The sequence below is a fragment of the Hypanus sabinus genome, chromosome 11 (assembly GCF_030144855.1).
Source record: "Hypanus sabinus isolate sHypSab1 chromosome 11, sHypSab1.hap1, whole genome shotgun sequence".
NCBI classification, from domain to species: domain Eukaryota; kingdom Metazoa; phylum Chordata; class Chondrichthyes; order Myliobatiformes; family Dasyatidae; genus Hypanus; species Hypanus sabinus.
Window position 1 is genome coordinate 59246057 of NC_082716.1, and position 14997 is coordinate 59261053.

Genomic DNA, 14997 nt, shown 5'->3' on the forward strand with positions numbered 1-14997 from the left:
CTGAGGGCTCATTGTCCCTACAGAAATCTGATGGTGGAGGGAAAGAAACAGTTCCTGAAACGTTGTCTTCAGGCTCATGAACCTCCTGGATTTGATTATTTCTTTTCCAATTCCAATAAAGGCAAATAGAAAAGCCGTTAAAATGATTTTATGCAGCGCATGATGAATAGTTAATTGTTGACCAATCGTAAACAACAGCCCGCAACTATTTGCATGTTATCGAAAATTCCTTTAAGCATCGTTTTGTCTGCCAGTTTAAGGTAATATTATCCTTGAATCTACGGAGGAAAATGCCCATGGAAATAAAAGCAACCAGTTGTTACTGTCAAATTATCTCTTCTTTAAAATTCAAAATTAAGATAATGTGGATGAGGATGCGGTTTCCCCAAGCACGGACCGTTTCACTGACTAATTTTACTCCGGGCACATAAAAATGCAACACGTGGCGCAAAATGTTAAAATGGAACCGAAACGCCCGTAAGTGAGTTTGAGGTAGTGAAGGGGAAAGAGGGAAGTAAAAGCGGAATAAAAGGGGAGGGATGAAGATGGGGGCATAGTGAAGAGAGGAGAAAGTGGGGTGAAACTGGGAAAGAGTGGCAGGCGGAGGAAGAATGGGAAAGTTGGGGTGACTGGTGCTGAGAGAGAGTAGTGGGTTCGAGAGGAGAGAAGAGTAGGATGGATGAAGAAAGGAATGCTGGATAAAGGGGTGGTGCATGGAGAGTTGGGGGGGGATCGTGGGGAAGGGGTAACTGGAGAAAGTGGGAGTGAGGTAAAGAAAGTGGCCTGTGGGGAAGGGGAACAGTAGAGAGAGGTGCACCACTATGTTCTCAATGTACTTTCCCTTCTCTGCTTCGCACACCTGCTTCTCCCATTAATATCTCCGCGCTGATATGCAACACTGGTGAGCTTGAAGGATGTATGCATGGCCCGCTGTTCTACTGTTTGCACTCATGACTGCGTGGCTAGGCACATCTCAAATGGCATCTATAAATTCGCCAAGAACACAACTGTTATAGGCAGAATTGCAGATAATGATGAGCAGGTGTGCAGGAGTGAGCTGGATCAGCTGATTGAGCGGTGTCAAACAACCACCTTGCACTCAAAATCAGTAAGACCGGAATTGATTATGGACTTGAGGAAAGGGACGATTGGGAGAACACACCTCAGTCCTCTTCAGGGGTCAGCTTCAAGTTGCTGGTTGTCAATGTCTCTGAAGGTCTATCCTGGGCCCAACATACTGATGCAATTACAAAGAAAGTACACTGCAGATGCTGTGGTCAAATCAACACCTACAAACAAGCTGGATGAACTCAGCAGGTCGGGCAGCATCCGTTGAAATGAGCAGTCAATGTTTTGGACTGAGACCCTTCGTCAGGACTGAAGAAAGTATGCCAGCAGCTATATTTCATTAGGAGAATTGGTATGTCACTGAAGACTAGTAAATTAAGGCAGGTGTACCCTGGAGAACATCCTGACTCCATTTTTGAGAGTGCCAATGTGCAGAATTGGAAGAAGCTGCAGAGGGTTGTAAACTTGGCCAGCTCAATCATGGGCACTAGGTTTTGAAGCTTTGAGGACATCTACAAAATATGATGCCTCAAGAAGGCAACATCTATCATTAAGGACATTCACCGCCTAGAGCATCCGTCTTCTCATTACTACGTTGGGGTAGGTAAAGGAGGCTGAAGAGCAACAATATCTTCCTCTCTGCCAATCTGAACAATTCATGAATGCTGCCTAACAATTTTGCTTTCATTTTGCACTACTTATTTAGTTTTTATATTTATTATCTTACAGTATGTTTTTGTATTGCACTGTACTGCTGAGGCTAAAAAACAAATTTCACAACCTATGTCATGGTAATAAAGCTGATTTTGATTCCTCTCCAATTGAAAATGATTGCTGTTATACTGTACACATTTACTCATCCCATTGTCTTAGGCTTCAACTTTGCAATATATTTATGTCAGGCTGATGGTACCAACTATAAACTGCATTTTTTTTTATCCTTTCACTACCTCTATGGTATTTGGCTAATATCTAAAAGCTATTGCTTCTATTTATATGACATCTTTAATAAAGTATTTCTCAAGATGCTTCCCAAGGTATATTACAAAATTAATACTGATGGGTCAGAGTCAAAGAGATAGAAAAGGCTCATTCTTGAATGAGTTGTGAAACCTTTATCAATGTTTTTTTCTTATTTCCAATGATTCCCTGCTCTCCCAACACACTTGGTTAAAATTATTTGCTCTTAGAGCTCCTACAGCAAATCACATTCTATTCAATTTCTAAACATCAAATCAATTCAAATCAATTTCTAAAAAATTCACTTTAACTTATTTCTGCAAATTCAAACAAAAGAGATTCTGTATCTCTGTAATCTTTTATTGCTGAAACATCCTTTTCTGTCCTTTTCTACATTTCTTCCTTGCTATTAGCAGACATACCTTTAGCCAAATAACTTGGAATTTTTCTGTCTTTGCTATTTAACACACTTTTAAAAACCCACTTCTCTGACCATGCAGTCCAGCCAGCCTTTCTGTATCCAAATTTTTACTTCATTTTGCATACCTGGGAACATCCATCTTTGTTCAAGATGCTGCATGAATATGAATCAGAATCAGGTTTATCATCACTGACACATGCAAAATACAGTACAGGAATAAAAATTACTATGTCTCATTTGATCTTGCGTATTGGAATCTCCATATCATGCAGAGATGTAACTAGACAGAACGCTCTTCACCGTAGAGATTTGCAAGAATCTTTAATTACATGCCAGATCCCCATAAACTAATGAAGTATAGTGGCTGGCGTGCTTTCTCCATGATTTGCTTCAATGTGTTGTGCTCAAGATAGATCCTTCAGGATGTCTGATGCCCAAGAACTTCAAGTTGCTCATCGTTTCCACTATTGATCCCTCAGTGAGGACTGGTATAAGTTCACAATAAATTTCTTGGTTTTGCTGACATTGAGTGCGAGGTTTTTGTTCTGATAGCAATCAACCAACCGATCTGTCTCCTTCCTGTATTCCTCTTCTTCACCATCTGAGATTCTGCCAACAACAGTGGTACCATCAGCAAATTTATGGGTGTGTGTGCTGTGCCTAGCCACATAGTCATGTGTAGCAGGTTTTGAAGCTTCTTAATTAGTACTGATTGGATGATGATTTGAACATACACTGGAACACATAGATTTATTCTCGGCTACTCAGTCTCTCAAGCTTGCACAGCAATAATAAGATCATGGCTAATCTGATTGTTGTATTGATTCTTCATTCCCAAACCTGCAAAAAATTGTTTTGTTATTACAACAATGTTGCTGATGTGATGTGAAACAGGATCATTAAATGACAAAGCCAGATTTGATGTCAGTGGATCAATGAAAGGTCAGTCATTAATTTTAAGCATAAAAATATTTCAATTAATCAGCTGCAATTGATTGTTGTCAGAGTCCTATTAGGTCATTTAATCAATAATTAAACTCAATTATTCATCTGTCAAACCAACCTCATCTTTTTGCAAGGGGGATGAAGAATCCATGGGCTACAGTGTTAATCATGAACTTATGTTCAGAAGCAGAGATGGGACTGATGTTTTGCCTGGCTGTTTGTTCTGTGTACATGAATGGACATCAGAAGAACTAGATCATTGGTCTGTAACCTTTAACTGCCAAACAGCGTATTGATACATTGTCTGATTTTGTACTCATTTAGAAACTCTATTTTGGATAATATGAGAATATCTTTCAATGGATGTTGGGTGAGCTTACTGAAGGTATATTGTTAAATTGAAAAGCAACCTGTGCCGCTGAACATGAGAAAAATCATCTCATATACTGTAGCTAATATAGTAATACAATCAAAATGTAGACAACATTGGAATAAGAAATTATATTAGACCTGGTGTTTAGAAGTTGCTTATTTGTTTCCGTTTTTAACAAATCCTATTTGTTTTAATATTTTAGAGTTAAACGGTCTCTCCAGTTAGAAAAAGGGGTAAGTGTTAAAAAAGGGGAAGTGAAAATTTGAAAATACTTCCTTTAATGAAACAAAAGGAATTATTGTGTCTAGAGGCCAGTTTTTTTATATATTTCTGCAGGAAGTAGAGAAAACACCATGTAAGAAGAAACCCAAGATTTCCAAGGAAATGTTTTCGCCAGTCACTGGAACACAGCGACTTAGTCCTTATACTCCCAGGGGTTCTCATTTTAGGACATACTCCGGTAAATGCATAATATATTTGGTCACTAATTTTACTTAATCTGTTATTCAACTACATTGTTCAGTGTTTACTCATTTTTGTTACTTTCTATTGTGTATAATTGGTGTTCCAGTTTTGTTGAGTCATTATTGTACAAACAAATTGCTTTACAAAACTAGTTGTAATCCACATAGTTGACGATAATTTCAGAAATATTCATAATGGAAAATGCATACAAAGTTATGGTAATTTAATAGTCTCAATAAATGTAAGGAAGACTGCAAAAGGAAAACAATGTTGATTAAACATAAAAATGCAAATTTATACTTTATGATGGGTGTAAAAATATGATTCAATGTGAAAATGCTATGCTGAAGAGAATACATTTATACTTTAATTTTCTACACTTTCAATATCTGAACTACTATGATTTATATGCAAGCCTCTGATGTCATCTGTTTCAACTATGAGACATAGAGAATGAAAACAGGACATTCAACTCACCACATCCATAGCAACCAGTGGCCGCCAATCCATTTTAATCCCATCTTCCAGCACTTGGCCCAGAGCCTTCTATGCCTAAGCCATCAAGTACTTCCAGTTACTTCTTAAATTCTCTCAGTGACTGTTCTACTGTCTCAGGCAGTGTATTCCATATCCTCACCAGTCTCTAGGTTAAAAAAAATCAGATCCCCTGTAGCTCTTCAGGCCTAAATCTATGTCTTCTAATTTTAATCACCTCCGTTGAGGGGAGATATTTCTTGTTTTAATCCCTCAATTTTATATTCCTCAGTCATGTCCTTTCTTAGTCCTGCTCACCCAATCTGAAATATCTAGTGGTTAACTGTTGTCTGTTTTATCTGGTAGTGGTGTACCTTCCACCTCAGGCCAATTTCAGGCAGGTGCTGGAGGAGCTGAGCAACATAAACAGCAGCCACAAAATAAGGCACCCTGATGCCTTCCCTAACATTGTGGGGGGATTTCAACCAGGCCAGCTTGAAGAAGTCTGTGAACAACTACCACCAACATAAAATCTGTGGAACCAGAGCAGTCAATATATGACCACTGTGATATCACCATCAAGAACTGTGCCATCTGATGCCTGAACTTGGGAACATCTGATCACTTGACTGTACTTCTACTCCTGGCATATAGGGAGACATTAAAGCCCACAGCACTAATGGTGAGGACCAAGAAGGTATGGTCAAAGCAGATGGAGGAGTGCTTACAGGACTGCTTTGAGTTGGTGAACTGGATAATATTCATAGATTCATTTTTGAGTGTGAATTAATAACACCACAGTTGTCACTGACTTCATCAAGACCTGCGTGGGTGAATGTGTGCCTTCAAGAATATACCACATATACCGAAAAGCCGTGGATGAACCAGGCGATTCGTAGTCTTTGAGGGCTACATCTGTGGAATTCAAGATCAGTGATCCAGAACTATACAGTAAGTCCAGGTACGACCTACAGAAAGCTATTTTAAGGGCAAAAAAAAAACATTCTGATTGAGGTTAGAGTTAGAATTGGATGCACATCAGCTCTGGCAAGGTTTGCAGCCCATTACTTCCTACAAAGTGAAATCTAACATTGTGAATGGCTGTAATGCTTCACTCTTCAATGAGCTCAATGCATGTTATACCTGCTTTGAAAGGGAGAATAAAACTGCTCCTGTGTAAATCCCTGTAGCATCTAGTGACCCTGAGATCTGTATCACAGAGGCTGACATAAGAACATCTTTGAAGAGGGTGAACCTTTGCAAGGCATCAGGACTCTGAAGACTTGTGCCATCCAACTGGTGGGAGTGTGCAAGGACATCTTCAATCTCTCAGTGCTGCAGTCGGAGGTTCCCACTTGCTTTAAAAGGGTAACAATCATACCTGTGTCCAAGAAGAACTGCCTCAACAACTTGCCCATTAGCACTCACATCTACTGTAATGAAGTGCTTTGAGACATTGGTCACAGCTAGAATCAACTCCTGCCTAAGCAAGGACTTGGACGTATCGCCACAATAGGTTTACAGCAGATACATTTACACTAGCATTCACCACTTGGCCTTGGATCACCTGCACAATTGACTGAGGAGGGCGGAACAAAGTCAAGATGGCACTAAACGGCGACTCCTTTGCATCTTCGGAAACAGCTCTATTTCTGTCTTTGATATCTCTTATTTTTACTTTTCAAGGTTCTTTTGAAAACCCTGACCTGAAGTTACATTCTGACTGGTGCAGTGAGGTGCACAGGAGCGAGGTAAATCATCTGGTTGAGTGGTGTTGCAACAACAACCTTGCACCCAGTGTCAGTAAGACCAAGGAATTGACCATGGACTTTAGGAAGGGGAAGTCAAGGCATCACACACCAGTCCTCATTGAGGGATTAGCAGTAGAAAGGCTGAGCAGTTTCAGGTTCCTGGGCCCAACATATTGATGGAACTACAAAGAAGGCAAGGCAGTGGCTATGTTTCAAAAGTTTGAAGAAAACTGGTATGTCACCAAAGATACTTGCAAATTTCTGCAGATGTACTGTGGAGAGCAGTCTAACTGGTTTTATCATCATTTGATATGGAGGGGCCATTGCACAAAATTGGAAAAAGCTGCAGAAAGTCGTAAACTTAGCCAGCTCCATTGTGGGCTCTAATCTCGCCAGCATCCAGGACACCTTTAAAAGGTGATTCTTCAAAAAAGTAGCAATCCATCATTAAGGACCCCCATCACCAAGGACATGCCCTCTTCCCATTGCTACCATCAAGGAGGAGATACAGGAGCCTGAAGACACACACTCAACAGTTTCTTCCCTTCCACCATCAGATTTCTCAATGGACAGTGAACTCATGGACACTGATTTTTTCCTTCTCTTTTTGCACTACTAATGTATAGATATATATATATATATATATATACACACATATACATACACACACACAGATTGATTATAGCTTATACTTTTTATTATTATGTTTTGTAATGTACTGCTGCCTCAAAAAAACAAATTTTATGACTTATGCCAGCAATGTTAAACCTGATTTTGACTCTGATTATTATGCACTACTTCCCGCACTACCAGGCAAACTGATTTTAAGCCAAATGTTCAATTGTTTGGGTGGAGAGAAAACATGGATACTAATCATGTCTTGAGTGTTTACGAAAGGCAATTTTAGAAGAGCATTGGCCAGGTCATAGGGTCATGTCATTTACTCATTCTTCCTTTTCACAAAAGATGGATCAATCAAACAAGAACATTTGGGAAATTAAATTATTGTGTATTCAACAGGCCTACAATACTTTCCAAAGATCAATTTGAAAAGTTGGCATTTTATGTTGTCTTACAGATGCTCCAGAGTTGCATACAGAGAAGACAATGGTATCCACAAGAGGGCAGCTGAATTCAGACCAGAAAGAGTGAGTCACTGAATCAACAGGAAGCCTCCTGTTGCTAAGTGGAAGAAAGGCTATGCTTAGCAATCCAACACTCTGGGGAAAATTAATATACCACCTAAATATACTTTTAAGATGATATGTAATAGGAATGTGTTGATGTTATCACTCAGAACATTAGAATACACTGAAAAGAACAGCCAAAGTGTAACAAACTAAAAGTGATGATTACATGTGCAAGATTTCAAATCCGTTATTTATAAAAATTACAGATGATACAGGTTACGGACATGATGTCAAGGGACAACTAGAGCTGTCCACTATAATCCTTTTTATATCTTTCCCTGCACATTTGTATATTCTTCCTTTTCAAAAATTCATCCAATTCTTAACATAAAAAGTATTATAAATATACATGAATTGCTAGGTAGTGATTTCTTATACATGTTCTAATTGGGATTGTTTCTTTTAACGTAGATTAAATATATTAAGGTCAAAGGTGGAGAAGTCTGTCTTGGTTATCCAGTCAATCAGAGAGAAACTGAGTGCTTTGAAGGTTAGTATGGATTATATGATTAAAAATAATTAATAACACATTTAAAATGTTGCCATATTTCTCTGCATGTTTCTTCACTAGTTGCTCTTGGGGTAGAATTGACAATCATTCATAATCAAATTACTTTTTCTGCTAAACACAGTTTTGTAACCTAAAGTGCTGCAACCCCATGATTCCTGTTTTGTAAATTTCCATCTTTCAGAAAGTACAGGTAATGGATTTGTTCAGTGCCTGGCAGCGGTTATACAATGCACAACTTGATCGGCAGTACTTTTATCTTTCAGAGACCTTTATTTGTCGGAGATTTCATAAGTCTTTAGAAATATCAGAACTGTGAAAACACAACATCTTTGGAGCAACAAGCACACTATAAATAATCACAATTTTTCATCTTCAATTTTTGCCAGAATTGCACAACCCATTTATTATGTATATACAGATCTAGTCAGATTGATTCTTTGTTCAGTTTTGAAGAAAACCTTTAATCTCTCAGAGTTATTTAGTGGCACAGCTGAAGATAAGAGCAATTGTGTGATTCCTGAAACGCAACTTTTGGATATGCCTATTGCTACTATAAGCTGATTTTGTTCCTGTGTGTGAATTATGTCTCCTGATAGTTTATTATTGATTTAAGGAGTAAACTAGAACCATAAAATATACAAAAATACAGCCCAGGAATAATACTTCAACCCATGAAATCTGTTTTGACCATCATGCTAAGTTAGACTAATTCCATCTGCGTGCACATGCTACATATCCCTCCAAACCCTGCACATCCATGTGCCTGTCTGAATGCCTCCATTCTGCCTGCCACCACCCTTAGGTACCCACAACTTTTTACCCCACCCATAACTTATCCTGCCCATTTCCTTTAAACATCCCTCCCCCAACACATACACGAGTCGTCTAAGTAAATTCAGAATACTGTACTTTATGATTCAAGGTCAGTATCTGTGTGCAGTCTTTTGAAGAGTGACAAATCTCTATGTCAACTCGTGTAGATTTATAAACCAAGCAAGAGCAATAATAGACATTGCTGAAGGAGTTTGTTGATACAAAGTTATGTAGTTTTTTAAAATATGTCCCCATGTTATTTATAGGTTTTGTTGGTTATGCAACAAGCTTGTCACTTGCTATTATTTCAGGCTTTAGAGAACACTAAAGAGTTTGGGTATATCATTGGTGCCTGGAACAAGTCAAGTGACTTAGCCACTGAACTCTGCAGAAACAGGGAACTTAGTAAGTATCAGAGTTTTGTTTTCCAAATTTCAGAATCCTGTGTTAACTGTAGGATAACTTGTACTACTTGTATTTGTTGACAAATATCTAATGTCAGGGAATAGGAATGACTTACTTTGCAACTGAATTGGGAACAGATGAGAAAAAAACATAGCCATTGTGTACAGATGTTGCCTTATACATAGTACAATTGAAGCCTCTTTTTTCAGATTATTTTTGAAAATAAGTTACTAATTGAACAAGATATTGTAATAATATTGTAATAATAGCAAGTTAGAGTGCGGGTTAGTGCAGTGGCACAGGACTGACCGTTTCTGCATATAATCATGTTTTATTGATTTCACTAACATTAGTGGTTAGGCAAACCACAATGTAAGGGATTATAGTGGGAGTAAAGATGAGAGAGTATCTTCATATTATTTTCTAAATAAGTATGATCAAGTGGTTCAAAATATCAAGCCTAGGGAAATGATTCCTAAACTAGAGAGGTATGGATGGATAGCAAAAAGAAACAATGATTCAATGATATCTACACTTGCTCCAAATGAATTAATTTTGGAGCAAAGTATTGTGAAAATGATATATTTCATTTTGCATATTCTGGATAAAGGAGAAAAATAATATACTTTTGACCTTGAGTGATCTAGAGAGATTATCCATAAATGTTAAGTGAAGATTAACTTGGGGTTGGTACCAATGGGCACCCATTGATTGGATTTTTTTCCACTTCATGATTGAACTACCTGGAGATTCATTGGTCACTTGAGGCATGATTTCACAGGCATCAGCTAAATCATCTCTGTATTCAATGCTAATTCTTACCGAAAACGTGTGAAGTTCCAGTGCAGATTATGATAATACATTATTGTTTTTGTTGCAGTGGCACAAGTTGAAAGAAGCAAAAGAACTGCTAAAGTTCAGGAGAGATGAAACTGCAAATCTTCAAATTCACGTTTTAATACATTTTTTCACTATCATTCAAACCTGCATAGCTGTTCTTTGTGATGTATTAATAATCTTTTTTCTTAAAATTGTAGTTTGTTAAAATGCTTTACAATAAAATGAATTTCATGTGTACTGTCTCCAAAGGGATACTCCTGAAATAATCTTATATGCAGTATAGTTAAATTAAAATATCAATTTTATTTTTTAAAAGAAGTGTCAATTAGGATCAACATTTGAAACATCTTTTCTAACTATCATTCAGATTGAAGTGAAACATTCTTCAGAAATCAAAACTGCAGATGCTGGAAATCTAATAAGAGAAAACAAAACTGAGTTAATGTTTCAGAACTGATAAAGGGTTTTCAATCTGAAATGTTAACATTCTCTTTCCACAGATGCTACAAGGTCTAACTGAACCATTTTCCCTTTCCTAATGATTTCACATACATTGTATGCTAAGAACCCCCTGACTGTTCAAGTTTAGTTCACCTATTTGTTACAAAATAAGGTTGTTCTATTCTGAGGTGCACGCAATGCGAGTATCCCTGTCTTTGATAGTAATTAATCTAGAGTGTATTTCAAAAGTATTGTTTCCATAGTCACCTAGAATAGGATTGCTTTATTTTGTGCTCTCCACAAGTCCAGTCTAGTACTCCCCTGACAAATGGGATTCTGATTATCTTATGTTAAAACAATAATTTTTATCATCCACTTGCACAAGTATCTACTAGAATCATAGAAACTAATTGCACAAGAGAAGATCATTTTGCTCATTTCTATGCAGGCCAAATACAAACTTTTGCTTTATCTCAGTTCCAAGTTCTTTGTCTATAGCCTTGTCCCCACCCTCATGGTTTTCTCATTCATCCATGCATCAAATACAAGAATGGGAGGTCATGCTCAAACTTAACAAAAGTCATTTACGCCATAGCTGGAATGCTGTGCATGGTTATGTTTGTCACGTTAAAGGAAGAATAAAATGGCACTACACTAGGTGCAAAGAAGATTTATGAAGATGTTTCCAGGACTGGAGATGATTTCTGCTTCCACTACCTGTTCAGATGTGAATTCCAGTTCCCAAAAATTTACCGTGTGATACAATTTTTTCCTTAGTCCTCTACTAATTTACATCTTAGTCCTTGAGTAACTAAGTACTCTACTGATGGGAAATGGGTCCTTTCTGTTTTTCTTATCTAGAGCTCTGTAGTTTTACACTCCTTAATTAAATTTCCCCTTACTCTTTGTTCCAAAGGAAAATTGCTTATTCTCTCATTACTGTAACATTCTAGATCTGGCAAAGTCAAAGTTTCACCTGCTTAATAGCCCAACTTTTTTGTATTCTACTTTACATTATGAAGCCAAATCTTTTATTGGCACCTTGAAACAGTATTTGCATCCACACTTGAACTTCAGCTGCAGCATATAAAAATAACATATTCTTTTCCTTCATGTATGTAGAGAGCATATCAGGGTTTGCCTTGATTTTTTCTACCATTATTTTTTCCATTCACCTCTTTATACTGTATTCCTAACTTCTCAATTTCACCCCTGTACTTTCAAGTGTTCTGCAGCACTGTGCTCATTGTCTGTCCTCTTATACTTTACCTGTCTGTTAATGCCCATGGGCATCTAGAATTGGGAATTCTTTTCTTGGTTGTGGGTCTCAACATCTTCTCATTGAAAGCCTCCCATGGCCCTGACAATGATTTGCCTTCAAGCAGGTGTTTTGGTCTATTTTTTCTAAACCAGCTTAGTAAAATTGCCTTTACCGACTAAGAACCTTTAGTCAATCTATCTTTGTCCATTTTTTCAATAACTCTGCTAAATCTAGCCAGCCATCTTTTTCTCTTGTCTGGATTCATTCCCCCTTTTCTTCATTTTTGTGCTTAAGTTAAACTTATAAGGTCCCATTTGTTGATGATTGCAGGATAATCACTCCTGGTTTGGAAGAAGCAATCAAAAATTGGAATTTTTTTCTTTTGATCCCAAATCATCTGTTTATTTATGATTCAAAATGGCTGATTCCTTGAGTTTATTGGTAAAACTAGTTCCTTTGATTGGTGAAACAACCTGGAGATAAATCTTAATTCATGCAACATTTAAAGTCATTGCCATCAAGCACAGTAAACAGGCCCTTCAGCCCACCATTTCCACACCATCCTTGTACCTATCTCCAATCCCATTTGCCAATGTTGGGGCTGTAATCTTATCTCCCTTGGTAATAATTCAAGTGCTTTCCCTAATCTGATTAAGGGTTAATAGAATACACTTCCTCTATACAAACTTAGGAGTTGTTTACATGCAATGCAGGAGGCTTTGGTGTCTTTTTCTTGTTAGAGTCTTCTTTTGCCAGCTAATGATTTTCTTTGCATTTGAAACATCTCACAGAGAAAAACAACCCAAGTAAATGACTGCCTTTCACATCCATTCTCTTTTGGGATCAGAATGTCTTATCACTGCCACTGGGAAAGCCACCAGATCAATATGGACTTTGGAATTGTCCATAAAACAATAAGACATAGGAGCAGAATTAGGTTATTCAGCCCATCGAGTCTGCTCCACCATTCCATCATGGTTGATCCTGGATCCCACTCAAATCCATACACCTGCCTTCTCACCATATCCTTTGATGCCCTGACCGATCAGGAAATGATCAACTACTGATATAATGGACTACTCCTCCACCGCAGTCTGTGGCAGAGCATTCCACAGATTCACTACTCTCTGGCTAAAAAAAAAATTCCTCCTTACCTCTGTTCTAAAAGGTCACCCCTCAATTTTGAGGCTGTGTCCTCTAGTTCTGGATTCCCCCACCATAGGAAACATCCTCTCCACATTCACCCTATTTAGTCCTTTAAATGTTCTGTAGGTTTCAATGAGATCCCCACTTATTCTTCTAAATTCCAGTGGTCCCAATACTGACCCCTGAGGAACACCACTGGTCACCTGTAGCCAAACAGAAAAGGCCCTGTATATTCCCACGCTGCCTCCTGCCTATCAGTCATTCCTCTATCCATACCATTCCATATCCATTTCCTGTATTGCCATAGGATTTTACCTTGTTAGGCAGCCTCATGTGTGGCATCTTATCAAACGCCTTCGGAAAATCCAAGTTAATGACATCCACTGCCTCTCCTTTGTCCATCTGCTTGTTACTGCCTCAAGGAATTCTAACAGTTTGTCAGGCAGGATTTCCCTTTCCAGAAACCATGCTGGCTTTGACTTATTTTATCATTAGTCTCCGAGTATCCTGGCCTATAATTACCTTTCTTTTGCCTTCCTCCCTTCTTAAACAGTGAAGTGATATTTGCCATTTTCCAGTCCTCCGGGACCATGCCAGAATCAAGTGATTTCTGTAAGATCATGACCAACGCATCAGTTATTTCTTTAGCAACCTCTCTCAGGATTCTGGGATGTAGTCCATCTGCTCCAGGTGACTTATCCACCGTAAGACTTTTGAGTTTGACTAGAACTTTTTCCTTTATAATATCTGTAAATACCGACAAAAGTCGTGTTTTTCTAATAAGCTTTTCTCTTTAAGCATTTCAAAACCAAATATGTAATAATATTTTTGCTTGACTGCTTTAAAGCAATTGCTAGGACTTCGATGGAAACTCAGATTTCTTATTCTTGAGCCATTCACTATAGATATTGTATAGCACTCCATAAACAGAGATTCTTTCCCAATCAGTAGTGCCTGATAAAACTTGCCTACTGTGGTAAAGAACAAACCAATCTCCTTCCTGCTTCAGTGAATTATCTAAAATTGTAAATAAATCTGATCTTCATTAGATAGTATAATGAGTGTAAACAAACAATCTTATTCTCTGTTGTCTGATTTGGCAAAAAAAAATCTGATGCACACTCTACTATACTTGACAAGTAATCTCTCACAATTAACATAAGAACCGGCCTGGGATAACTGAAAATAAGCTTTGAAAACTTTAGCCAAGCTCGTATTTTGCAAAAAAAGTTGAAGGTACTAATTTGTGGTTGAAAATATGGAAATGTACAGAATTAGAGGAAACGTATGTAACAGATTGAATGTCATTGAATGGTTCATTGTAAATAATTTTATTTTTGAATTAAGTATATTGTTTTTAAAAAAAAATTATATCCCTCAGAGGATAGCTTACTACCAGTACCAAAAAATATTTCCATTGTGTGATTCTTGAATTAATAAAACCTTTCCTACTGCAGATTGCAAATATTGCCTTCATATCATAGCTTCTTATTAGGAATATTATTAGGCACAGTAATAGATTGATTTAGTTTCTTACCAAACCTATTAATTTCCATAAGACTGTGAATCAGTTTGTAAACATGATTTAGTCTCAACATTTGAGAGCTTACTCTACATTTTCAAATCATTTTTGAAACATTGCAGGTTTATATATACAGCAGCTTGATAAGATATTAATTTGTGTTTTGTTATTAATTGTGAGAGGAATTTTAACCACAACACCAGAAGAATTTGCTGCTCCTGTAATTGTAAGAAATTATGGACTAGGGAGTCTGACTTCAGTGGTGGGCAAGTTGTTGGAGAAGATCCTGAGAGGCAGGATTTATGAGCATTTCGAGCAACATAATCTGATTAGGGATAGTCAGCATGGCTTTGTCAAGGGCAGATCATGCCTTACGAACCTGATTGAATTTTTTGAGGATGTAAGAAAACA

The 14997-nt window shown here is 37.6% G+C and overlaps 1 protein-coding gene across 3 annotated transcripts; it reads left to right on the top strand.

Annotated features, from left to right (window-relative positions):
- Positions 1-428: 428 nt before the first annotated feature.
- Positions 429-14523, top strand: LOC132401996 (centromere protein R-like). 3 transcript variants are annotated; one of them, XM_059984414.1, is made up of 7 exons: positions 429-477; positions 3970-4000; positions 4104-4227; positions 7536-7605; positions 8059-8137; positions 9283-9376; positions 10257-14523. In XM_059984414.1, exons 1-7 carry the CDS (start codon positions 434-436, stop codon positions 10304-10306), a joined length of 492 nt encoding a protein of 163 aa, XP_059840397.1. In that variant the 5' UTR covers positions 429-433; the 3' UTR covers positions 10307-14523. The 3 variants fall into 3 exon arrangements, with proteins under 3 accessions (XP_059840397.1, XP_059840400.1, XP_059840399.1); XM_059984417.1 differs by having other exon boundaries at positions 435-481; XM_059984416.1 differs by having other exon boundaries at positions 448-477; positions 4083-4227.
- The last annotated feature ends 474 nt before the right edge of the window (positions 14524-14997 follow it).

What these genes read in the sequence shown, in the direction of transcription:
- LOC132401996 (XM_059984414.1), top strand. Translation starts at nt 434, where the DNA reads ATGCAACACGTGGCGCAAAATGTTAAAATGGAACCGAAACGCCC. An exon ending in CTCTCCAGTTAGAAAAAGGG is followed by an intron (nt 4,001 to 4,103) that starts GTAAGTGTTAAA and finishes ATATTTCTGCAG; the next exon opens with GAAGTAGAGAAAACACCATG. An exon ending in CTGAATTCAGACCAGAAAGA is followed by an intron (nt 7,606 to 8,058) that starts GTGAGTCACTGA and finishes CTTTTAACGTAG; the next exon opens with ATTAAATATATTAAGGTCAA.